At 51.1% G+C, this 25843-nt stretch overlaps 3 protein-coding genes across 5 annotated transcripts in view; 2 read left to right on the forward strand and 1 right to left on the reverse strand.

The window, feature by feature from the left end:
* LOC122370812 (tRNA (cytosine(38)-C(5))-methyltransferase-like) overlaps positions 1-10532 on the reverse strand; it is a 104152-nt gene extending 93620 nt beyond the window's left edge. Inside the window, exons 1-2 of the mRNA XM_043346738.1 lie at positions 10307-10532; positions 7744-7930 (exon numbers count right to left, since the gene is read on the reverse strand). Of these exons, the coding sequence (XP_043202673.1) occupies positions 7744-7930; positions 10307-10367 (248 nt within the window). The 5' untranslated portion in view covers positions 10368-10532. The remainder of the gene's footprint in view (positions 1-7743; positions 7931-10306) is intronic.
* On the forward strand, positions 6613-7716 carry LOC122370813 (prespore protein Dp87-like). Its single transcript, XM_043346739.1, has one exon. The coding sequence runs from the start codon at positions 6693-6695 to the stop codon at positions 7248-7250; it is 558 nt and encodes a 185-aa protein (XP_043202674.1). The 5' UTR covers positions 6613-6692; the 3' UTR covers positions 7251-7716.
* Positions 10533-12496: 1964 nt separating the features above from the next.
* Positions 12497-25652, forward strand: LOC122370816 (synaptophysin-like protein 2). 3 transcript variants are annotated; one of them, XM_043346745.1, is made up of 6 exons: positions 12497-12542; positions 13256-13346; positions 20869-20999; positions 21943-22144; positions 24054-24245; positions 24573-25652. In XM_043346745.1, exons 2-6 carry the CDS (start codon positions 13284-13286, stop codon positions 24693-24695), a joined length of 711 nt encoding a protein of 236 aa, XP_043202680.1. In that variant the 5' UTR covers positions 12497-12542; positions 13256-13283; the 3' UTR covers positions 24696-25652. The 3 variants fall into 3 exon arrangements, with proteins under 3 accessions (XP_043202680.1, XP_043202678.1, XP_043202681.1); XM_043346743.1 differs by having other exon boundaries at positions 12537-12590; XM_043346746.1 differs by lacking the exon at positions 12497-12542 and adding an exon at positions 12699-12717.
* Positions 25653-25843: the final 191 nt, after the last annotated feature.

The raw sequence follows: 25843 nt of genomic DNA on the forward strand, positions 1-25843 counted from the left end.
GACATAACCCTCAGTAATATGTCAGGGTACGGGACCTCACATAACTTGTGGTGGCCCCCTCAGTACTTTTATGGGCCCTGCTGTGGGCCCTCGAAGTACTGATATGGGCCCTGTCACGGCTGGTATGGGCCCTCTCAGGTATTTTACAGGCTCTCGCACTCCTTCCAAGGGCCATTCTCAGCACCGCTGCGGGCCCTGTTATGACTGGTATGGGCCCTCTCCTTCTCAGGCATAATATGGTACCTCCCAGACCTTGCCTGGGCCCTTTCATATATTGAATGGGCCCTCTCAGAAGTGGCATGGGCCATCTTTGGCGCGGGCCCTTTCTTCAGCCTGGGAAGATAGGACAGGGCCACAATCACCCAAGATACAAAATAAATGATTTTCTTTCACCTTTTTTGCTAAATTGGGCCCTTTTCCAAAAAACAGGGGCCAAAGCCCGTAAGTTTTATCTTGGCGGCGGCATCTTGAGAAGGCCCCCTTTGGCTTGATTCCCCACTCCTGAAGTCATTTCTACAGCCATGCCCAGAAGTCTTCTTTCTGCACAGCCAGAGAGTATTCCTTCCATGCCTGACCTGCTGGCTGAAAGAGGGCCCCGGTGTTCAGAGTTGGGGGGGCGGCTGCCCCTCCTGCCCCCCCCCCCCCTGTGGCGCCGTCCCTGCCCTAACCTACCCTACCCTACTCCTACCCTACCCCTACTCCTACCCTACACTACCCTACCCTACCGTATACCCTACCCTACCCTACCCTACACTGCCACCGACAGTTCAAGTTTCAGCTAAATCGGCCCAGAAACGGCTGAGATATTACAGAAACAAATTAATTGTATTTATTGGCGAATCCCCTTGGCGAGCGGTGCCTTGTGTCGGCCTTCGTTGTCAAAGGTCAACGACCTCCCGGCTCTGATGCTTTTGACTCAGTTTTTTAAGCGAACAACTGAGCCTTAAGCACGTGCCCTCTGCTCGGCGCCGGTCGCGGCCCCACCACGTGCACACCGCTGAACCCACACCCTCGAAAATTTAATACGACAAATGAATGCACGCGCTCGACTTGGCATGAAAATTTCACCCCCGTAGCCCTTACCGTTTCCGAGCAATAGCCTGTTTTTGCCGATTCTAATGCTAACCCTATGGCGCACATGAGCACGCGCCACGGGCGCACCCCCGGCCGCATCGTGCCCAAAATTTAATACGACCTGTTCATTTACGTGACCCACGACTGGTAAAAATTTCACCATCCTGCCTCAATCGACGGCTTTGCAATAAGCCTTTTAGGGAGTAACCCCGACGGCGTGGGCGGCGGACTTTTTAGGATTTATAGTAGACTAGAGGTACAGGTTTACGCGATAACTGTATGTTTTGATTTATGTTATGGTACGGGTGCATTAGTTTGGGTGATTGACTTGTATTTTTAGCTGTATTATTTGGGTAGATTTGGGTAGCTGTTTTTAATTGAACTGTAAGGGATGGTGATAGTTGCGGGGTGTTCAAGTGTTTTGTATGTTGGGCCCTTTTTGAACCCAACCCTACCCCTACCCTACATCTACCCTATCCTACCCTACCTTCTACCCTACCCTACCCTACCCTACTACCCTACCCTACCCTACTACCCTACCCTACCCTACCCTACTACCCTACCCTACCCTACCCTACCCTACTACCCTACCCTACTCTACCCTACCCTACCCTACCCTACCTTACTACCCTACCCTACCTTACTACCCTACCCTACTCTACCCTACCCTACCCTACCCTACCCTACCCTACCCTACCCTACCCTACTACCCTAACCTACCCTACTACCCTACCCTACCCTACCTAACTCTACTCTACCTAACTCTACCCTACCCTACCATACCCTACCCTACTACCCTACCATACCCTACCCTACCCTACCATACCCTACCTTACCCTACCCTACCCTACCCTACCCTACCCTAGTCCCTACCCTACCCTACTACCCTACCCTACCCTACCCTACCCTACCCTACCCTACCCTACCCTTACACTACCCTACCCTACCCTAACCTACCCTACCCTACCCTACCTTACCCTACCCTACCCCTACCCCTAACCTACCCTACCCTACCAACCCTACCCTACCCCTACCCTACCCTACCCTACCCTACCCCTACACTACCCTACCCTACCCCTACCCTACCCTACACTACCACCGACAGTCCAAGTTTCAGCTAAATCGGCCCAGAAACGGCTGAGATATTGCAAAAACAAATTAATTGTATTTACTGGCGAATCCCCTTGGCGAGCGGTGCCCTGTGTCGGCCTTCGTTGTCAAAGGTCAATGACCTGCCGGCTCTGATGCTTTTCACTCAGTTTTTTAAGCGAACAACTGAGCCTAAAGCACGTGCCCTCTGCTCGTCACCGGTCGCGATTCTAATGCTATCCCTATGGCGCACATGAGCACGCGCCACGGGTGCACCCCTGGCCGAATCGTGCCCAAAATTGAATACGACCTGTTGAATGACGTGACCCACGAGTCGTGAAAATTTCACCCTCCTGCGTCAATCGACGGCGCCGCAATAGCCGTTTTTGGGAGTAACGCCGGCTGCGTAACCCCGACGGCGGCGGACTTTTTAAGATTTATAATAGTAGACTAGAGGTACAGGTTTACGCGATAACTGTATGTTTTGATATGTATGATTAACGGGTGCATTAGTTTGGGTGTAGAAGCTTGCATTTTTATTGGTATTATTTGTGAAGAACTGGGTAACTGCTTTTAATTGAACTGTAAAGTATGATGGTGATGCATGCGAGTTGTTCGAGTCCTTTGTAAGTTAGGATTTTACTCAATTCAACCCTACACTACCCTACCCTACCCTACCATACCCTACCATACCCTACCCTACCTACCCTACCCTACCCTACCCTACCCTACCCTACCCTACCCTACCCTACCCTACCCTTACACTACCCTACCCTACCCTTACCCTACCCTACCCTACCCTACCCTACCCTAATCCTACCCCTAAATTACCCTTACCTACCCTACCCTACCCTACCCCTACACTGCCCTACCCTACCCTACCCTACCCTACCCTTACACTACCCTACCCTACCCTTACACTACCCTACCATACCCTACATTAGTTTGGGTGTAGAAACTTGCATTTTATTGGTATGATTTTTGTAGAACTGGGTAACTGCTTTTAATTGAACTGTAAAGTATGATGGTGATGCATGCGAGTTGTTCGAGCCCTTTGTAAGTTAAGATGTTACTGAACGCAACCCTACCCTACCCTACCCTACCCTACCCTACCATACCCTACCCTACCCTACCATACCCTACCCTACCCCTACACTACACTACCCTACCCTACCTTACCACTACCCTACCCTACCCTACCCTACCCTACCCTACCCCTACACTACCCTACCCTACCCTACCCTACCCTACCCTACCATACCCTACCCTACCCCTACACTACACTACACTACACTACCCTACCTTACCACTACCCTACCCTACCCTACCTACCTACCCTACCCTACCCTACCCTACCTACCCTACCCTATACCCTACCCCACCCTACCCTACCCTACCCTACCCTACCCTACCCTACCCTACCCTACCCTTACACTACCCTACCCTACCCTACCCTACCATACCCTACCCTTACACTACCCTACCCTACCCTACCCTACCCCTACCCTACCCCTACCCTACTCCTACCCTACCCTACCCTACCCTACTCGTACACTACCCTACCCTACCCTACCCTACCCTACCCTACCCTACCCTACCCTACCCTACCCTACCCTACCCTACCCTACCCTACCCTTACACTACCCTACCCTACCCTACCTTACCCTACCCTACCCTACCCTACCCTACCCTACCCTACCCTACCCTACCCTACCCTACCCTACCCTACCCTACCTAACTCTACCCTATCCTACCCTACCCTACCCAACCCTACCCTACAATCCCCTACCCAACCCTACCCTACAATCCCCTACCCAACCCTACCCTACAATCCCCTACCCTACCCTACCCTACCCTACACTACACTACCACCGACAGTACAAGTTTCAGCTAAATCGGCCCAGAAACGGCTGAGATATTGCAAAAACAAATTAATTGTATTTACTGGCGAATCCCCCTGGCCAGCGGTGCCTTGTGTCGGCCTTCGTTGGCTCTGATGCTTTTCACTCAGTTTTCTAAGCGAAGAACTGAGCCTAAAGCACGTGCCCTCTGCTCGGCGCCGGTCGCGGCCCCATCACGTGCACACCGCTGAACCCACACCCTCGAAAATTTAATACGACAAATGAGTGCACGCGCTCGACTTGGTGTGAAAATTTCACTTCTGTGGCCCTTACCGTTCCCGAGCAATAGCCTGTTTAATAAGTGTTTATGCCGATTCTAATGCTAACCCTATGGCGCACATGAGCACGCGCCACGGGCGCACCCCCGGCCGCATCGTGCCCAAAATTTAATACAACCTGTTTTATTACGTGACCCACGAGTTGTGAAAATTTCATCCTCCTGCGTCAATCGACGGCGCCGTAATAAGCCTTTTAGGGAGTAACCCCGACGGCGGCGGCGTGGGCGGCGGCGGACTTTTTAAGATTTATAATAGTAGACTAGAGGTACAGGTTTACGCGATAACTGTATGTTTTGATTTATGTTATGTTACGGGTGCATTAGTTTGGGTGATTGACTTGTGTTTTTAGTTGTATTATTTGGGTAGATTGTGTAGCTGTTTTTAATTGAACTGTAAGGGATGGTGATAGTTGCGGGGTGTTCAAGTGTTTTGTATGTTGGGCCCTTTTTGAACTCAATCCTACCCCTACCCTACCCCTACCCTACCCCTATCCTACCCTACTCCCTACCCTACCCTACCCTACCCTACCCTACTCTACTCTACTCTACCCTACCTTACCCTACCCTACCCTGCCATACCATACCCTACTCTGCTACCCTAACCTACCCTACCCTACTGCATACCCTACCCTACCCTACTACCCTACCATACCCTACCCTACCCTACCTTACCCTACCCTACCCTACCCTACACTACCCTATCCTAGTCCCTACCCTACTACCCTACCCTACCCTACCCTACCCTACCCTACCCTACCCTACCCTTACACTACCCTACCCTACCCTACCCTTACCCTACACTACCCTAACCTACCCTACCCTACCCTACCATACCCTACCCTATCCTACCCAACCATACCCTACCTTACCCTACCCTACCCCTACACTACCCTACCCTATCCTACCCCTACACTACCCTACCCCTACCATACCCTACACTACCCCTACACTACCCTACCCTACCCTACCCTACCCTACTCCTACACTACCCTACCCTACCCTACCCTACCATATGTATACCCTACCCTACCCTACCCTACCATTCCCTACCATACCCTACCCTACCCTACCCTACCCTACCCTACCCTACCCTACCCTACCCTACCCTTACACTACCCTACCCTACCCTTACCCTACCCTACCCTAACCTACCCTACCCTACCCTACCCTACCCTACCCTACCCCTACACTACCCTACCCTACCCTACCCTAGTCCCTACCCTACCCTACCCCACCCTACCCCACCCTACCCTACCCTACCCTACCCTACCCTACCCTACCCCTACACTACCCTACCCTTCCCTACCCTACCCCTACCCCTACCCTACCCTACCCTACCCTACCCTATCATATACTACCACCGACAGTCCAAGTTTCAGCTAAATCGGCCCAGAAACGGCTGAGATATTGCAAAAACAACAAAACACTGAATAATGCAATACAAGAGAACAATTAGGCACTGTCGCTACCAGAAGCAAACTGTTGGCCGCCATTAGTTATGAAGAAGTGCCACGCTGAAAGTTCGCCGGCACGTCTGTGGTACCGGAAGACTCTCCTACCGTGAGGCTTCCTCCAGCTCCACATAACGAGCGTAACTGGACTACAGAATCGTCACTTGTGTAAGAAATATGGGGATGTGTCGTTGTTTTCTGGGGGAGGAGGGATGTACCGTTCCTTTCTAAGAGCAAAGAGTGAACCGATTCTCTCCTCCCATGTGTGATCTGAGGTTAATGGTTTGCGATAAATAACCATTCAACATAATATGTTCGCGCTTTGGAACACATATTTAAAAAGGTCACGATAACAACTTTTCGTCGTCACTGAATACAAAGCAAAAAATTAAAATATGAATATCAGCAGAGAACAATCGCCTGAAGAGTGAAGATTCCAGCTCGATTGCCTACTTGGCCACCCAAGTACAAGCAATCGCTCAGATCATTGAACCACCTTTCTCCCCACCCACGCAAGGCGCATAACGCACCAGCCACGAACACGTGTGAGCTCCCAACCAATACTACATATGTAATCCTAGCGAGAAATCAAACGCGCCGGAGCCGGCGGAACACAGCGGTTTGCGCGTGACCCACGCGTTTGACCGCTGTTCCGAGGGGATTAACGCGCCTCGCCTGACGGGCCGATGCTCCATCCATCCTGCGTACGGACCGGTTATCCGGCGCCGCCGTCCGGTCTGGCACACGTGTGTGACGCACGTGCGTACCGGTCGGCCACCGCCGGCGGCGCGTCGGCCGGTATATAACCGGCGAGCGGCGCTCAGAAGTCGAGCCAGCTCCACAGCAGCAGCACAGCTCCCACTGCCCCCGGTCCACCTCTCCGGCCACAGACACCTCACCATGATCTTCCGCAGCGCAGTTCTCCTCATGGCCATCTCGGCCGCCGCCGCGTATTACGGCAAAAAGCCGACCGAATTCGTCCCCCAGACGTGCAACAAACAGTGCGGCGCCAACGAGGTCTGCGAGGTACAAGTCTGCCACGTGTGCGTTCCAGAGCCTCCCTCGTGCAAAAACCTGCAGTGTAAGGACACGGAGTTCTGCGAGGACACGCCCAACGGCCCTGTGTGCCGGCGCAAGACGTGCGCCCACATCAAGTGCGCGGCCGGCGAGGAGTGCAAGGACACTGCCGACGGACCCGACTGCGTGCCCGACGTCCCCTCCTGCGAGGGCTTCTTCTGCCGGCGCGGCACCAACTGCTACATTCGTGGCGGCTCGCCCATCTGTCTGCCCAACACGTGCGAGGTGCGCGAGTGTCAGCACGGTCTGACCTGCATCGACACGCCCAGTGGCGCCCTCTGCCGGCGCGGAAAGAAGACCAAGGGCTGCGGCAAAAAGTACTGCCCGCCCAACACCATGTGCGAGAACGGTGACGACGGTCCCACCTGCAAGATCATCTAAACTACAGGGATAACGGAGTGATTTAGTCAACTCAGGCACCAAAATGTGAACCTATTTACTCCGTTCCATGACAGGATCAGACCAAGATCAGTAAGTCATCAAAATTCAGATGCAATTCTTACGCAGCGACAAAACGCAACAGCGTGAGCTCGGGGCAGCCAGGACATGCAAGAAAATCTTCTAACTGCAGGCGCGGTTTTCTATTCCGATTTGCATTTAGCAACATGTCTCAGAATTCCCGATCAAAATCGCGATCTCATATAATTATCAAGCGACTAGTGTGTACTTGCCGATGTTATTTATTGATTCGCAGTTGACGCTCGCACTTGAGTTATGTCAGCCGTCGATTACCTCTCGACATGACAAAAGCTTGTGCCGGTCTCATTTGTGTTTTATATGTGATGGTACAACACTGGATATACCAGCGTTGAGAACATGAACACCAATAAAAAACACAAAAGTAAAACCCAGCTGTGTTTCTCGCACACCTCACCTGGAGAAGGGCTGGCATGGCGGGCTCATTGTAATCACATCGGGCCGCAGTTTGTCCAGCTCGGCGGCGCTGAACGACTGGATGTTCCGCTGCAGGTGGCGCGTGCCCGGAAAGTTGTGTCGGTACACGCTGTTGGCCGTCGTGTTGATGTCGACTGCCGCCACCACCTCCAGAGGAACGCCGCAGTCTGGTGGACACGGGCAGCAGGTGCTGTTAGGTGCGAGAACTGACCAGAAACGGGGTAGTTGAGGATCATAGCAGAACACAGTCTTCAGGACACGTTATGGTCCGGTGCAGGTGGCAGTGGATACGGTGAAACATGGCACGCAATATATTAACACATGGGGCATGGGCATACAATATGGCTGAAAGCCGTTTTTTTCATCGTTATAACTCATGCTACAAAGCGTCGTTTCTCCGATGACTTTTACTCGTAAGTTAGAAAGAAATCCACAAAAAAAATGATTCTTTTAAATATAGTACATAACACAGGCAAATGACCTTTGGTCTTTGAATCCTTCAGCCATCACCAGTTTGACCTTTACTTGGGTGTGGGGGAAGGGAGGGGGGGGGGGTAACTGCTACCTTCCTGTGGGTTAGTGCAAATAGTTATGGGTAAGCAGATTGTAAGTGGAAAGGTTGGTCAGTGTTGCCGCGACTTCCCCTGGATTCCTTTACATACGCTAGCGCAATGCCAGCGACAATGCTCCTTCTCCTTAAAATTTTTCCACCAGCGCTTAATGGTAAGAAGTAAGTGTCAGGCAACGTCCTTCTGTGTGTTGTCAGCTTAGAAGATGCTAATTGCGCGACTACGCACCTCCGAACTGTCAAGTTAGGCCCCCATGTCTAGACCGTAGTTCATGTGCCGATCGCTGGGTAAACAATCACCCAGGCTAGTCACCCTCTGAGTCAAGATCAGCTGTCCAGCTAATCCCCGCCTCAGGGAGGGAGGACGCTCTCATGAACGCGATATTTGGAAGCATAATGGAAATATACTAAGTTATCTCGAGTACGTCCGGACGGACGTCTGGGGAGGTAATCTATAGCACTCCCCAGACGGGGAGGTAACCTACAGATCTCCCCGGGGCCGGGACGGTCCGAACTCCGAGCCGATGTTACCGGCGCCGTCCTCGGCCTGGCCGGGGACGGGCTACACCGACACCGGCCGATAAAGGCCAGGACAACCAATGTGTCGAATGATATATGTATCTGCATGTTCGTTGTGAAATAAATGTTCTTCAATGTGAAAAAAGTTATCTCGAGTAGGTGTAAGGTATCAAAACTTGACGCACCCTGTACAAAAACCATATCCAGTACCTGCCCCTGGTGGTTTTTCCAGGGTGATTATTGTGCTATGTTCCATGGTTACCCCAATGGTGTCAACTGTCAAACATCGCCATTTAGCTAAACGGCTTGACAGCGTATACCCATTACCCAGTTATAAAAATAAAGATATGAACACTCAACGGCTAAATGTGGAATCATCTCATGCATGCATTTTGCGTCTTCCGTTGTATCGTACAACTCTGATCGGCAAGTCATTCACAGCGGATTTGACTACTTAGCCGCGGCGAAGTGGCCGTTTTCAAGGCCTGCCATCAGCTATGTGCGTCTCGTCCTACCACCCAGCGACAACGCCAAACTCTCACATGAGCCAAGCGCATCTCGTTTACGAATGTTGCAAAATGCATGAGCAGCCAGATTCTTTCGATGCAACATATTAGCTGCGTCTAGCCTACCCGATAAATCGTTCCATAAATCGTTCGGAGTTGACTGCTTGAGGCGGTGGAACGGTAATCTAGCCCTGCCATCGGCCATGCACATTTCGTGATCCTCCCATCACCTTGCTTATCTCTCACTCTACCGCCGGCGCCTCGCAGAGCTGCGCAGAGCCGAGCGGTGCGTGCGTGACGCGTGTTGAGAGCTTGCGGGCAAACCACGTGATCATGGGACCACCAGCGGTGGCATAATCCATTCTGACCACTGCATACTCATTTCAACCCAAGAGCACACTCAATTACATGTCGAAGCTCTGACAATATTTTTGTTCAATTTTCCTCATCTATCTCATCTGGTCTGTCATGTCCGTCGCAAAGTCAATCCAGCGCCCCACTACACTACATTTGCACTGTACCAAGCCAAAATCCGCACCACACCACACCAAATCCGCACCAGCTGAACAAGCCCGCACAGACGAGCTCTCGTCGAAAATGCCATACTTTGCAGACTAAATTGCACCAATCAATGGCATCAATGCCCAGTTTGCTTAAAAGGTAGCAATGCCGGTCACAGCGTCTCCATTTATGGAGCAGACCATTTTTATTTTTGGAAACGGCATATCCATTCCTGAAACGTTGTTCCGAAAATGGAAACATTTCATAAATGGATTGGACATACCAATGCAAATGTGTGTGCCTGACTGACATCGGAAAAATGAAAAACTTCGTGTTAAAATGATACTTGAAATATCTACATATTTCAACGAAATTATTAATTAAAGATCACCTTAACTACTCACATGACAGTCAGATAAATGAAATCCAGCCCGAGGGCTGAGCCTTACCTTTCATAGCCATGTGCATCCCACCCAGGCCACTGTACAACTCAAGGACATTTAGTTGCATGTTACCACTTCAATGGTCATTGATAAAATATAGGCGCCCTGTTTTCACCGTCGTCCGTAAATTTCAGTACGTAAACGGCGAATAAAGTCAATTAATCGATAGACAGTACCGAGACAACTACTCAGAATTCAGAATCTTGTTGTTGTTCTGGGTTAGGGCGCGTACAGGGGGGTACGCTCCGGCTGTTTAGCATTATGAAAAATGGTGACAGACGTTTGTGGAGGATTGTCGACGAACTCTTGTTCCGTGAGCAGTACTTACACGCTAGCGGAAAATTCACCAATCAGCGCTCGGCGGTACTCGACGCTGATTGGTCCGACGCTCGTGACGAAATTGCGGGGGACCGCAGTTATTCTCTATGGACCCGAATAGGCTTTTGGATTTCGGAGGGGTTTCTTTAAAATTATATGCTGTTTCGAGCTGTTTTCGAGTTGAAATATATTTCTTATGACTGTTACCTATATAATGGCACCATAAAATCATGATTTTGATAAATATTACCCATGAAATATCGGCCGAAAAGACATGCTGTCATGGTACGGACTGCCCTGCGGCTGATGTGGGGTCCCTAATGCCAGCGTATGGTAATAATGGGGTGACGAAGGGTTATTGGAGACTCTTAGAGCCCCATCAGCATTCAGCATAGGGTCATCAGAGGCCGGGAACGTCCATCAGGGGTCTGAGTAGGCCTGTCATAGGGGCATACATGACACATCATGGCCCATGGGTCAATGTAGATCCATGGGGCCGTTGAAGGGCCATCATTGTTCAGCGTGGGCTCGCAATTACCTCTGATGGGCATATGCCGTGCCCCGATGGACTAACGCTGGCCCCTGATGAACCATCACCAGCCCCTGATAGGTCTACAAAGCCCACTGCTGGGTCTAAATTGGTCACTGATATGCCCAAATGGGCCACTGAGAAACCCGTACAACATCCCCTGACTGCACCTGCTGGACCAGTGCCGTCCTCTCATGGGCCCACCACAGCTCTTGAATGACCTTTTCAAGTCCCTTGAAGTGCCTTTATTGGCCTAAATGGCCCCTGATTGGCTTATGTGGTCCCTATTGGTCCTATATGGCCCCCATGAGCCCTCAACGTCCCTAGACGGCCTTACATTATATGTCACTGGGCCCTGTTGGGTCAGCACCGGCCCCTGATAGGCTTGCACTGGACCCACCGGGCCTATACCGACCCATGAAGGGCCTATGTCGAGCCCTCATGGGCCTCCGATGACCACACGCCGGCATGTGTGGCCCCATCAGCAGTGGTCCGTCTATCCCATGTACTTACGGTCTTTTTGGTCGATGTGACACCGGTAGTATATAGAAATGTTATGATTAAATGTCGTTATTACACAGTCAAAAGTCACAGAAAGAATATCCAAGCTCAAAAATGGCCTCAAACCCAACAAAAACTGGTATAAATCCCCTTCAAAAGCCGTAAGTCTATTAAACGCCATAGGGGAATAGCTGCAGTCCCCCGCAATTTCGTCACGAGCATCGGGCCAATCAGCGTTGAGTATTGCCGAACGCCGATTGGTCGATTTCCGCTAGCCTGTAAATGCTGCTTGCGGATATAGTTTTGAACAAAAGAGGGTCGCGGCTACTAATTATCGCTTGTCACCACTTTTTCGTCGGGAGCGTTCTACCTGGTTTATATAGCCTTGGGCGCGTAGCAGCTTGGCTCTTGCGTCCAACAATTCAGAATCTTCTCACATCTCAATGTGTTTTTGCTTACATTTTAAATCCCGCATTATCACATGGGAGCTAGGACATTGAATAATAATATACTTTGGTCCGATGACGACCAAAGATTTACCTTTTAAAATGCGACTAAAATTTTGTTTTACGGTCTAACTTTGGTATATGATCGAAGTATTGTAGAAAAAAATACTAGATTTTTCCTGAAAACTTGTTTTGTTTGGACAGCCAGGTGCAAAAACTTTTTAATTAAATCTATTTACGTGATTTATTTGTTCATATCTTTGACGTCATTTGCTGATTGCAAAATGATAAGTTGATGTAACTTTGAATCTTTTTTGTCTATGCTGCGCACATTTCACTGCATGTTATTTGCTGCCATATGAAGGATTACTGCTACGATATTTCACTTTATTGCGTCGAACATGGCGATGTCGCTACTTTTGTGATCATTCCGGCAATTCGATTGACGGTGTGTGTTGTGTGAAACGGGAAATAATTACATTAATTACATGATAAGGTAGATACGTCGACTCAATCATCATAAGCGCAGTTTGTTTAGCGTAGGCTAATTGTAATTGTAGAATATAATGCTTGTAATCGGAATAGGCAGCATTTTGGCTGCTCAAATTCAGGGTCGAGGCAAGGTCGAACTTCGAAGTACATAAATACCTACCTCAACCTATTGAAGTATTGATGATGCTCTAACATTTTCAATCAATATTTGCATTGACATCAAAGTTACAAAGAAATGTGAGATTCATAAGATCAGATAATGGACCTCCATAAAATGGAGGTCCATTTTGGAGGTCCATAAAAATGGACCTCGGTTTCCATTTTTCTTCCCAGAGCAAGTTCAGTAAGATATTTCCCATACGTCGTTTAATATCTATTCAGAAACTCACAATTTAATTATTGAAATCACCTTTTTTAAGATTTTTATCAAAAAATCACCAGAACTGTAGGTCATCAACCCGTGCCGGAAAACAAACAGTGCAGGAAAGATCACGTGCAAATGTTTACCGCACGGCTAGGATAATGCTAAAGGGATATCTCAGCGTTTGGGATTTATGGGAACATCAAAGCATCCATCCTACACTTGCCACCTGTTAGCATTTTGTTATACACACATATTAGATAAAGGTACTGAAATTTGTGTGTTTCATGTTAAAACATGTGTTTCAGACTTGTGGGACTTTAGAAGACAGCAAAAATGGTTCAACTAAACCTTGATGCAGTAAAGGAGCCCAAGGGCTTCATGAAGGTCCTTCAATTTGTAAGTATATTGTTTTAAATGTATGCATTTTCATTCATTTTTTAATATATCTTTGCATTACAATTATGCTGATAGAAAAAACTATATTATGTGTGAGTTCGCTCCGTCTCTCGTACTCGTCCGCGCTCCGTCTGCACAAACGCACTCGCTCGTGTCTAGCCGCGTACTGTTTATTGGCGCAGTGACCGGTCAGATGCTCGCTACCGGCCTGCCACCTAGCGGACACACGCAGAGCTATTAGTTAACACTCTCACACCCCCACACCAGTTTCAATCTAAATATATGAATAAACATTGAGACAATCAAATCACCAGAGCGGTGAACAACGAAAAATAAATACAGAAAATAAAAGACGATTAGTCCAAAATAGACGGAACTCAACGGACAGTTCAAAGCGGCACAGAAAGTGCCTAACACCAGAACACCGCAATGATAGAACCAAACACCTCACTCCCTGGGTAATAACTCAAGTTGCTGAGAACATTCACCTTACACAGTCATGAAATATTCGCAAACTAACGACAGAGTCGGGGAATATTTCACATTTCCTCGATGAGTCTGCGCGTCTGTTTCTTTATTCTCGTCGATCGCCTCAGTGGCTGCTGCTGCTGCTGTTGCCGCCGCTCAGTCTGTGCAGGTTTCAGACTCGTCTGCTGCTGCTGCTGCTGCTGCTGCCGTCGTAGCTGCTGCGCAGCCTGTGCAGGTTTCAGTCTCGTCTGCTCCTCTTCCACCGCCGGGGAGCTGACTGCGTGCGGTTCCGAGTAAGCGTATCGCTGGCGAAGGAACCTGCGGTTCCTGGTGAGGACACGTCCGCTGGGGAGCCGGATGAAGTACCTCCGCCTCCTGCCGTCAACTTCAGTAATCACTCCGGAGCGGTCCCAGCGTTTGTTGACGTGGTTCTGCACCATCACCTGGCTGCCGACGCGCAGGACAGGCAGATTTCTGGCGTGCTGATTGTAGCGCCGCTCTGAGTCGTCCTTCAAATCGGCGGCAGCTGTGTCAGCTTCATCAGCCGATCTTTGCCAGCGAGGATCGAAGACACGTCGGTGAGCCGGCAGAGTGTCTCGGACTGGTCGGCCGAACACTATCTGAGCCGGACTCCTGCCGCCCGGTCCCGGTGTGTTTCTCTGCTGCAGTACGCCGCGGGTCCACGCGTCGATGTCCAATCCACCAGGCGACTTCCAACACCTGCGAATCAGCTTGCTTGCGGCCTTGACCCCAGCTTCTGCTCGTCCATTTGACTGAGGGTAATGCGGCGATGAGATGACGTGCTCCACTTTCCACTGCTCCATGAACTGCTTGAAGGCCCTAGACGTATACTGTGGGCCACCGTCACTGAAGATTGTCTCGGGTGCTCCCACCGTGCAGAATATACTTTTTAGCTCTGCGATCACCCGAGCTGATTTCATCGTTCTTCCCAGGTGCCGTGAGAACTGCCACCCCGAGAACGGATCCACCGCCACCATGAAGTACTGACCCGCGTGCTGGAAGAGGTCTGTACATAGGTGCTGGAACGGACGTGAAGGAGGACTCCTCCTGAGGTAGGGTTCCTTGGGGAGTGACGGCAGCTCCGCTTGACATGCCGCACATCTTCTCGTGATATTTTCTATATCATTATCTAGGCCGGGCCAGTACACGGCCTGGCGCGCTCGACTTTTCGTTTTTTCTTTCCCCATGTGTGATGCGTGTAACTCAGTGAGAACTGCTGCTCGCATCGGTCTTGGTATGACTAGCCGACATCCACACAGAACAACACCGTCTTCCACCGTCAGCCGATCGTGCACTGCCCAGTACGGTCGGATGACTTCCGGGAGGTCCGTCTTACTCGCCGGAAAGCCAGTGAGGACCGTCTGGATCAGCTGCCTGGCCTCTTCATCGTGGTCGGCCGCGCGCCGCACGTCATCCAGACGAATGTCTGACTGTGCTTCTTCCAGAGCGCTGCATACCACTGCGTTGATGCTGGCTACCGTGTCGTCTTCAGCCAGCTCGTCTTCAGCCGTCGGAGAGTCGACAGGTGATCTCGACAGGGCGTCAGCTGCCTGGTGCTCCTTCCCCTTCGTCCAGCTTGCCGTGAAGTTGTACATGCTGATACGCCCTCGAAGGCGTTGTAGTCTCGAATTTTCAATCTCGTCCATGTTCTTGGAGTTCAATATGCTGATCAATGGACGGTGGTCAACCAGGATGTCGAAGTGCTGCATTCCACTCAGAAAGAGTCGACACTTGCGGCTGACTGCCCACGCCACTGCCAAGAGCTCCAGCTCAATTGTGGCATATCGCGTTTCAGCATCCGTCAGTGACCGTGACCCAGCCTGGATCACGCGCCACTCTCCGTTCTGCTGCTTCTGTTGAAGGATGAAACCCAGTCCATGAAGTCTGCTGGCATCAGTAGATAGCAGCGTCGGCCTGGTGAGATCGAAGTATCCCAGGCTCCTTGTCGATGATAGCGCCAGTCGAGCTGCTTCGAACGCTGACTGGTGGCAGTTGTCCCAACAGAAGCTTCGCTTGGTGCTCAGTAGGTGGCGCAGTGGCTCCAGATGATGCGTCACTTCTTCCGAGAAGGGCGCGACTTGATTAACGAGTCCGAAGAAACTCCTCAGGTCCGTCACGTTCTGTGGCTCAGGGAAGGCGGCGATGGCTCGTAGCAGCTCTGGGTCCGGCCTGTAACCACCATGTGTCACCAAGAAGCCTGCGAAGCGCACCTCCGGTAGCATGTGCTGCGCTTTCTTCACGTTCAGCGTCACACCGCGCGCGCGACACCTCTCCAGGAAGAGCCGGACACGGTCCTCCAGCTCTTCTTTGGTAGCACCACAGATCAAAACGTCGTCGACGATGCGCTGAATGCCTGGGATGTCTCTGAAGCACTCGTCCATCCTCCGGTTGAAGAATTCGGAGATCGAGCTGATTCCGAATGGAGCCCTCGTCCACATGAAACGCCCGAAGGGCGTTATAAATGTGGTCAGTGGCTGGCTCTCTTCTTCCAGCGGACACTGGTGATACCCCTTGGAGGCGTCGAAGACGCTGAACCATCTCGCAGAGTCGACGATCGACGCCACACACTCTGCCGGGGTGTTAGACTGGTACAGTTCTCTGCGCACAGATTTGTTGAGCTTCGTGAAATCGACGCACATGCGGATGCCTCCGTCCTTTTTGGGAGCCACGACAATTGGTGCACAAAACTCTGTCGGTGTCGTCACTGGTATAATCATACCATCCTTCTCCAGTTTATCCAGTTCCTTCTTCAGAGGCTCCCTGAGAGCGAACGGAATGCGCCGAGGAGCATGAACAGCGTACGGTTGAGCGTCTTCCTTCAGAACAATCTTGTATTTCTCTCCTGGGATGATGTTGATCTTCTCGCTGAATACGTCGCTGAACTCGCGGAGCAATGCCGCCCACTGCTCCGTCGGTGCGCTGGCCGGCGCCGCCCGCTGCTCCGCTGGCCCTGGGGCGCCGGTCCGCGCTGCCCGCTGCTCCGCTGGCGCGCCGAGCGCCGCCGTCTGCCGCTCGGATAGCGGGCCGAGCGCCGCCGTCTGCCGCTCCACCGGCGAGCCGAGCGCCGCCGTCTGCCGCTCCACCGGCGGGCCGAGCGCCGCCGTCTGCCGCTCCACCGGCGGGCCGAGCGCCGCCGTCTGCCGCTCCACCGGCGGGCCGAACGCCGCCGTCTGCCGCTCGGATAGCGGGCCGAGCGCCGCCGTCTGCCGCTCCACCGGCGGGCCGAGCGCCGCCGTCTGCCGCTCGGCTGGCCGTGTGATTGTCCGCCGCGCCGATACCGCTGCCGTGATGTCCTGAGGAATGTTCCACTTCTGTTCGGGGTAGTCCTCTGGAATGATGCCGAGGCGCTGCGTCGTCTTCCACGACAGGATCAGACGCTTGACTCCAGGAATGATGTGGACCTGCTCGTTGACTTCGATGTCTCCCATCCTGATTGTGACCTCCACCTTGCCTATGGAGTCACAGGATCGGCCGTCGACCACCATCGGACGCACTGTTGAAGGTGTCATGCGACCACGGCCGAACGTCTCTGCAAACTCAGGGCCGGCCAGGCTGATGTCGGCTCCAGTGTCTGGAAGAGCTCGCAACTTCCCGCGCCTGGTACCGAACACGTCCACTGCAACCGTCGGCGCCGATCTGTGCTGAACACCGTTCACCGTCACCATATTCAGCTGAGTACAGTCGTCTTCACAGGCGCTCTCACCGACGGATACCGCATTGGCCCTTCTCGGCCCCAGTCTCCTGTCGCACATACGGCCCCAATGGCCGTATTCACCGCAGCGAAAACACTCGCTGTCAATGGCGGGGCAGCTGTTCTCTCCCCGGCATCGCCCGCGGCCGCAGCGGCGACAGGCCTCGCCCGGGCGATCACGTGACTGCCGGTCGGCAGCGGGCCGGGCCGCACGGGGAGGGGCGGGCTGTGCCCGACGCCGGTCCACCGGCCCAGTCCAAACGCGGTCAGTGACGTCACGGTCCGGCCGCCGACCCCGACCGACCGTGCCCGCGGGCGGCACCACCGACCGGCCACGCCGCGCAGCCGCCACGCCCGGGCCAACGCTGCCGTCCGCGATCTGAAGGGCGTCGCGCGCCGCACACTCCTCTGACCGACAAATGTTTATCGCCTCGTCCAGAGTCAGACTTTGGATGGCACACAAACGCCTGATGACATCCGCATCACGGATACCCACTACAATTCGATCGCGAATAAGGCTGTCTCTGCACCGATCACAATATCCACAGTCCCTGCTCAAGTCTCTGAGACACGTCACATAGTCGTCGAATGTCTCGCCGTCCTGTTGGATTCTCAGGTTGAATGCTCGCCTTTGCATCACCTGGCTGACTTGTCCTATAGCGTGTCGCTCCAGATTCTCGATGATTTTGCTGACGTTCTCGCCGTCTGACCTTGACAGCCCCATATTCTCGACGATATGGACGGTGTCGTCCGAGAGGCAGGATCGCAGCATCGCCAACTGCACTGCCTTGGGCTGTGCGGTCAGGCCAGAAAGTGTGACGAAGTCGGTCCATCGCGTTTTCCACGTCTTGAAGGCGGCTCCTCTGTCCACAGAGAGGTCGAGTTTATCAGGTTGTGTCAATCGACTTAACCACTGCGCTGGTAAGGCAACCACAGCACCGTGCTCACTCTCATCGTCACTAGCGGCCGGGCCCCCGCCGGGGTTCTCGTCGGGCTGCGCCATGTGTGAGTTCGCTCCGTCTCTCGTACTCGTCCGCGCTCCGTCTGCACAAACGCACTCGCTCGTGTCTAGCCGCGTACTGTTTATTGGCGCAGTGACCGGTCAGATGCTCGCTACCGGCCTGCCACCTAGCGGACACACGCAGAGCTATTAGTTAACACTCTCACATATTATAAATGTGATACTTGAGAATTTGATGAAAAGGCTAAAAATGAAATGGCTTCTTTATAATTTGACTATTACTGTATGCTGTGTGTTTTAACCCTCGCATGTGTGCGGCGTTTGCCAGCTTCTAATGTGTAGGGGGGGGGGGGTCGGTTGGACCCCCCCTTGCCGTTTGGCCCCTGATCGAGCTAGAGCTTCGCGGAAAAAACGAGCGTGTTGCCCGTGACGAGAGGAAGCCGATGATACCCAATTTTAAGGTCTTAGGTCATTGGTTGACCTTCCAGGTCAGGTCAATGACCCAAAGTCGGGAAAATCGGGACCTGTTAGAAAGTCGTAATGTGTGGCTGCTAAGGGGTTTTTCGGGGTGCTGATCACGAATATCGTGTTAGTTTTGATCACAGATGATGTCTTGAAGCATTTAGACCAGGTCGGGTCAGGTCAGGTCAGGTCAACAAGTAGGCGTCGTGACGGGTATTCGTAGTACGTGTCAACCGCCTCTGACAGCTTCGTAACATGTTACGAAGTCACCAAAACTACTTCGTAAATGTTCAAATGGTTGCTAAATTCGAATTCAGCTCCAAAAACTAGCCTAGAAACATGTAAAACTCGAAAAAGTGAACCGAGGTCACCCGAGGTCACCAAAGGTCAATGACCTGACCTGACCTTCAGGTGACCTTGACACACACGGGAGTAACATCAAATCACATGTTTGAACGTTTGAAACCACGAAAAGCTTGCAAACACGCGGCTAGTGCGAGCCGACATACGCGAAATCGCGATTCCGGCCAAACATGGTCTCGGAAAAGAGGTCACAGGTCAAAGGTCATTTGGGTCAGGGTCATGAAATTTTCAGGGTAGGTGTAAAATTGATCAATGCGAGGGTACTGAAAGTTTCGTCGCGATCGGCCGCTTTTTACGCGAGTTATTTGCGAAAAACCATGGGGGGGGGTCCATCCGACCCCCCCCCCTACACATGCGAGGGTTAAGTGTGACTGTCTATGTCTCTATGACATATGACTGCAGTACATAGTGAATGCGCACTGTGTGCACTTGCATGCCGCTGGTCCGACGGCAGCGTTCTATTTCTTTGTCGTTTGTGGTTCGTTCCTACACCAGGTCCCAACCTTGGTCCCAACCCACTATACCATTGCTGTACTGTCGGTTTCTAACTCTCGCTATCAGCCGTATCACATTTCAAACACAAGCCGTAAAGACCGGTGTAATAAGCCATAACACCGACATTGTACGGCTTCTTAAATTCGTTCCCCGTCGAACAGCACTACAAATGCACACTGCACATCCCTATGTTTTGTCGCGTGCAATTTCCGAAAAATACTGTGCCTGTAATTTGCCAGAAGGATTGTTTTCTGGGCCGATCACCATGCCCGTGGCCAAGCCCTGCATGTCTTGGCGGAAGTCTGCGGGCAGTATCTGCAATATGAACGACCTTATCTGGTCTCCGGCTATTAAACATTTTAGGTCTCAGTTGCACGTTTCACGTTGCAATCGGTTTCACGTTTCATTGTCGCCGTTAACCAAATGAATCACCACAGAGTTTGAAGCAGCCTCTTCATTCGGTGCGGTATTGAGCAAAAATCGTAAACGGCATCATCTGACCATGGCATCAAGTTGAATCAGAGCACACTGTGCTGACTGTGCGGAAAGCCGAGTTCTGATAGTTGCCTATGTAAGGGCTACCATTTCAAACACAAATCCCGCTGAATAAGAAAAAATCCTTTAGCTAAATGTGTTTTGCATTTTCGTGTTGATCAGAGTGTTCACGATACCTAACTACGAAAAGCAAATGTGTTCCCATAAGCCGTGTCGTCGATAATGTAATGTTATGATATTTTCGTGGATGATTATTTTGACAAGTAATCCCTGCACATCACTGTTATATTAATGGTGCTGTAACGATTCAGTCGGCCAGTCGTGTCCATTTACATTCCGTATCCGTGGCGTAGTGTGTTGTTCATGGCATTACCGGTACCGGTGTTCGTTCGTTGTGCGCACGGTGCACACCCATTGGTGTCGTCTGAATGCTTTTAATCCTTTTGCGGCAATACAGCAGAGCTTATCATTGTTTTCCTCCCTTTCTTTGTAAGTTTGTTCAAGCTCAAATGTGTGCATGTGTTTACAGTTTTGTCCGACCTTTCACTGTCATTCCTTTCCGGCAGTTTTTCGCGATTCTGGCGTTCGCGACCACTACCAGTTTCTCTACGTACTTCACGTTTCACGCCAGCATTAAGCCGCCGTGCAACGACACTGGCGCTACCGTGGTGCGGCAGGAGGTCAGCTACCCGTTCAGGTAGGCGACTCCGTTAAAGACAGGTAATCATACAAGGCAAACATGATAAAAAAGACTGGATGGATCACAGGTACACGAATGGTAGGCAAGCCAGACAGATTGGCAGACAAGTCAGACGATTAGAATCGACGTACGGCGACGAATGGACCAACGGATCAGGGTACCACCACCAGGTCAAAAAGCACGCCTTGCGTGTAGACATGATCGGTTGTTGAACCGTTCACCGAAACCAAAAGCTCGGCGTGGAAATCCATATCGCCTGGCACACAGTCAGTCACGACTCACACTGTCAGACCGACTTTGCGCACCTACATATAATATTTACGGCCGAGAGATGCGGCACGCCCGTCCGGGTCGGTCGGGATGATTGGTTCAGCTGTCGCCGCCCGGCGGTCACCCGTATCGATTGGTGTGTTGTCTGTACCGGCCCCGTCGCTCAGTTGGACCTCTGCGGCGGTCTGGCCAGCGCGCCCCGAATCGGGATCGATGCCGGGACTCGTATAACTGGAGATTTCGGACCAGAAGCTCTGTGGAGGGCTTGGAACCGAGCGACCTACGGATCAATGATGGACGATTCGAAAACAGGCGTATATGTTATAGTTAGCTACCCCAGATGTTTTAGGAACAAAGACACATGTTGGTTTGAAATCTGAGGTACCTACTCTTTCAGAGAACAGGTGGATCGTTATCGCTTGTTTTACTTTCGCTTCCTAAAATACCTTTGCAACTTTGTATATTCGTACTTGAACTTTCTTTATTCTTACGTGAACTTTGAATATTTGTGCTTAAATAATAGATAAGAAAAGACATCGTTGAGCCTCTCAGTCTTCGTTGCTTATAAAATAAGCTATAATTTTTCCGCACAAATACAATGGGGCATCGAATGTCGCGCCATACTCGATAGTCGATACTAATTGTAATGTTATTGCCCATTCGCCGCCAGGCTGGATGCCGTGATACAAGAGAAGCAGCTGTGCACCCAGCCGGCAGTCGAAGGCCGGTTCCACTTTCAGACGGACACCTCATCGGACGCCGAGTTTTTCGTGGCCATCGGCGTCATCTGCATGCTGTACTCGATGGCCGCGCTGGCCGGATACACCCTATACGGAGAGCGGTACTCGGAGAGCGACTCGCTCCCCACCGCGGTGAGTCGGTCGGCACGCGTGACGAGAGGGGGGGGGGGTGGATAGAGGTGGTATTTTATGCTCATTGTACCGCGTTATATTTATGGCGTGATTCCGATCTGAATTTGTTTGCATTTGCAACGTGAAACTATTCGTTCAAACTATGTATTTTACAACGCAATTGTAGGCACAAAAGGAAAGTAAGGCAAAGGAAAGGCAGCTGTCTTTTGGATTTACCGGAATAAATTGTTTTGCTTTAATTATTGGCAGAAGAAAAAGGACGGTTGATATGAGAGTTGCAGTAAAGCAAGACTGGTTTGGAGTTCAAGTGTTAAGTAACGACGGTGTTTCAGTGACGCTCTGCGGCTTCGAGCGATATCGAATCAGTGAATCAGGGCTTTGTTCACCGGTGACTCAGTTGTAAGATGTGGATTATGTATAGCTGCTCCGCTATCGTAAGTTCGTAACATGATATTGTACGACATACGGGCAGTGTTTAGGTTGGGAAACAGCGTCTTCTGTTATTCCTCTTCACCTAACCAATCATTGCGTTCGAAGCAAAATCATTTCTGATGAAGAATCGTCTAAATTATTAAGTACCCTCCCGGTTCCCTCATATCGCCCCGCCCTGTGACGGTTTAACCCGCGACCGCCTGGGGGAGGGTCGGATCCGACCCCCCCCCCCCCTCCGTTTTTCTTGAATAACTCATGAACCGCTTACGCTATCAACTTGAAAACTTAACATAACTTCTCCCCCATCAATTTGACGTCTGCTGTGTAACTTTTAAGAATTTTTTTTTTTTCAAAAGTTTTTGAGATATATCGATTTTAGTGATGTAACTACATGGCGTTTTCAGTCAAAAAGTAGTAAATGTTAAAAAATCGCCTAAAATCAAGGTTTAAAGCAAATTGCAAATTAGGGACATGAATAGACGCAGCTCAACGAGTTCTTTTAAAATGGCTATCTCGGATTTTCCATAAAATGCGTTTTTCACCCCTAAAAATTCAAAAAACTATATTTTTTGGAAAATAGCTTATCAAATCCAAAATTTTCAGAATTTCCAAAAAAACCGGAATATGTGTTATAGAGCTCTATTAGAACATTAGATGTCCCAAATTTCAACTGTCTATCTTGATTTTAGACCCCCAAATTGTAAAAAAAGCTCCAACATGCGTAGGGCATGGTGACGTCATAAGCATTTTCGTGAATTAGAGGCACTTCTGAACATCGCATGTGAAAACAAATGGCACCACTATATTCCTGGGACAAAGCTCGTCTAGAAAAAAAAGCATTTTGATGTCAAAAATAAAAAGTTGAAAACTTGACTTTTTTCTTAGCCCTCGTTCAGTTATGTATGGTATAAACGATTTGTTATGCTTTCACTGCACACTTATCACCAGAACAGTGACTTGGGGTCACATATAACCATTACCATCGGATTCGGCGTGAAAAATAAGCCATAAAGCATGTGTCGCACGCCCATGTAGCAGATAGTGAAAACCGTGACCTTTCGTGACCTGACCTGACCTTGACCCGTACTTAGTATGACCCTTATACGCACATGGTACCTTCACTAGGTCTTTGAGGTCATTTTTGGTGATTTTCGAGCAGCAGCTATCGATTCCGCTGTCCGTAAGCCTAATCATGCAAAACCCCAGAATTTGACCTTTGACCTGACCTTGACCCGAAAGTTGACCTCAATCTTAAAATATTAAGAGTGCTTTGGGAAGGTCTCGTAGAGGGAAGGTCTCGTAGAGACCTTTCGAACGCCGCCTCGCGGGGCTCGATACGACCATTGGTTCTCGAGATAACAGGGGGGGGGGGGTCGGATCCGACCCCCCCCCCCCCCCCCCAGGTTGTCGTGGGTACGGAAATAGCCCAGGCGGTGGGTCCATATCTGGGCGTTTTCTGACGCTCGCGATCCGGCAGGATTTCCTGCTTCACGGCCTGCTGGCCTTCCTGTGGCTGTGCGCCGCCTCGGCGTGGGCGGCCGGCGCCGGCACCCTGAAGGACGGCTGCAACCCAGAGGTCTGGATGGACCAGGTCTGCAAGGGCAACGTCACCTGCACATTCGAGAGCGGCGACTTCAAGGGCTCCTTCGGAAAGCTGAATATCTCACTGGTGAGTTGAAGGCCTGGATATCTTGTCTTGAAGTAGAAACAGAGGAACTTTGGATTGCTATTAATGCTTACGATAGCCCGCAATCGAAAGCTTTGAAATGTCGAACTCTTGAAGAGAAAGTACATTTATACAACATTGTTCTAATGTTTTTGGGCTCATCACAGGACTTCTGTGTTGAGTTTGCTCGGCTTGCGAAAACCTGCTGTTGAAATGTGTGGCGGAAAATTAGTTAAAGCCACACAAAAGTGCTTTGTATAATTCAGGATGAGTCGTCACATTAAAATCGGACCACAATGACCGAGCCATGTATTTCCGTCCGCTCCACAGCTGTTTGGTTTCCTGAACACGTTCCTGTGGGCGTCCAACATGTGGTTCCTCTACAAGGAGACGCCGTGGTTCCGGGGTAACCAGCAGAACGCCCCGCCCGCCGGCGACGTCGGTAACATCTAGTGGGTCCGCCGAGGCACGAAGACGCGTCTACCCGCCGACCAGCGGGGCCCGCCCGACTGCCGGGGTTCGTTTCTGGAGCGGTGCTGGGCAGTGAGAGGTGCCGTGAGGTGAGCTGTGCGCAGGAGGCTGCCCGCGGCGCGCTGTGTGTTAACCGAGGGCTTACGTTTGCCGGCTGGGTAGCCGGAGGACGCGGCAGTGGAGCCAAGTGACGACGAGTGGCTGGGACCGTACTAACGGTGTAGGGCTTGAGGGATGCGTCTCGTTAAAATTTGATCGGAAAATGTCCGGAAAGTGACTCCTATCCACAGTCAGTCTTGTGCGCGTTATGCAGATGGGATTGCCGTGTCCCCGCGCACTCAGTTCGGTTAAGTTATTACGAAGACAACCGCGGTGTTCGGTGGGTGTTGTGGGGTGTCGTCTGGTGCCGTGCCTGCAGTGAAAAGGTTGAAAGCGTTATTTTGTTACAGCTGAAAATTTGTGTATCGGTGTTGGCACTCCGTGTAGATGCGATCCGTGCGCACATCTTGTGTGTCTGATGCCGCGCACGGAGCTTCTCATAATCGACGCGTGGTGTGTTTCAAACTTGCTGTGCGTGCCACTTCCATATTTGTGAGCTTTCGGGTTGGGTATTTTGGCTTTTCTGATGGCCAGAGTCTAGTCTGCTGGGAATCTATTCATTTCAGCAGTATCGTAATCGTCAGGATCTGTACATTGCTGCGAACAAATAGTCAACGTAGCACGATGTAACACAAGGGCTTTGCATAAACTGTAACTGCCACTGAGCGATTGTTTGTGGGCGTTGTTCGTTTGGAACCGGGCTGTCCCCCGCCTATGTCCCTATTCGTGGTGTGCTACGGGAAACGTCCAATAACCAGTGCCAGTGTTGAGCAAAATGTAACGCCACATTGACTATATTAGCCCGTACTACTGAGTATAATAAACGCTATTTTCGTGCCAGTCATTCTTCTACGTATTTTGCCAACCAAGCACGCCGGGAACGGGTCCTATCGGCTATTATAAATGTGAATGTTCTTGTAATTTATGCTTGTAATTTATACACCGTCATTTATTCTCATTGCCCTCCCCCCCCCCCCCGAAAAAAGTCTGGACCTGTCCTCTGTCGACTGTCGGGGGTTTCAGTGATTGGA

This window comes from Amphibalanus amphitrite, unplaced genomic scaffold (genome assembly GCF_019059575.1).
Source record: "Amphibalanus amphitrite isolate SeventyFive unplaced genomic scaffold, NRLGWU_Aamphi_draft 001170F_arrow, whole genome shotgun sequence".
Classification (NCBI taxonomy): Eukaryota; Metazoa; Arthropoda; class Thecostraca; order Balanomorpha; family Balanidae; genus Amphibalanus; species Amphibalanus amphitrite.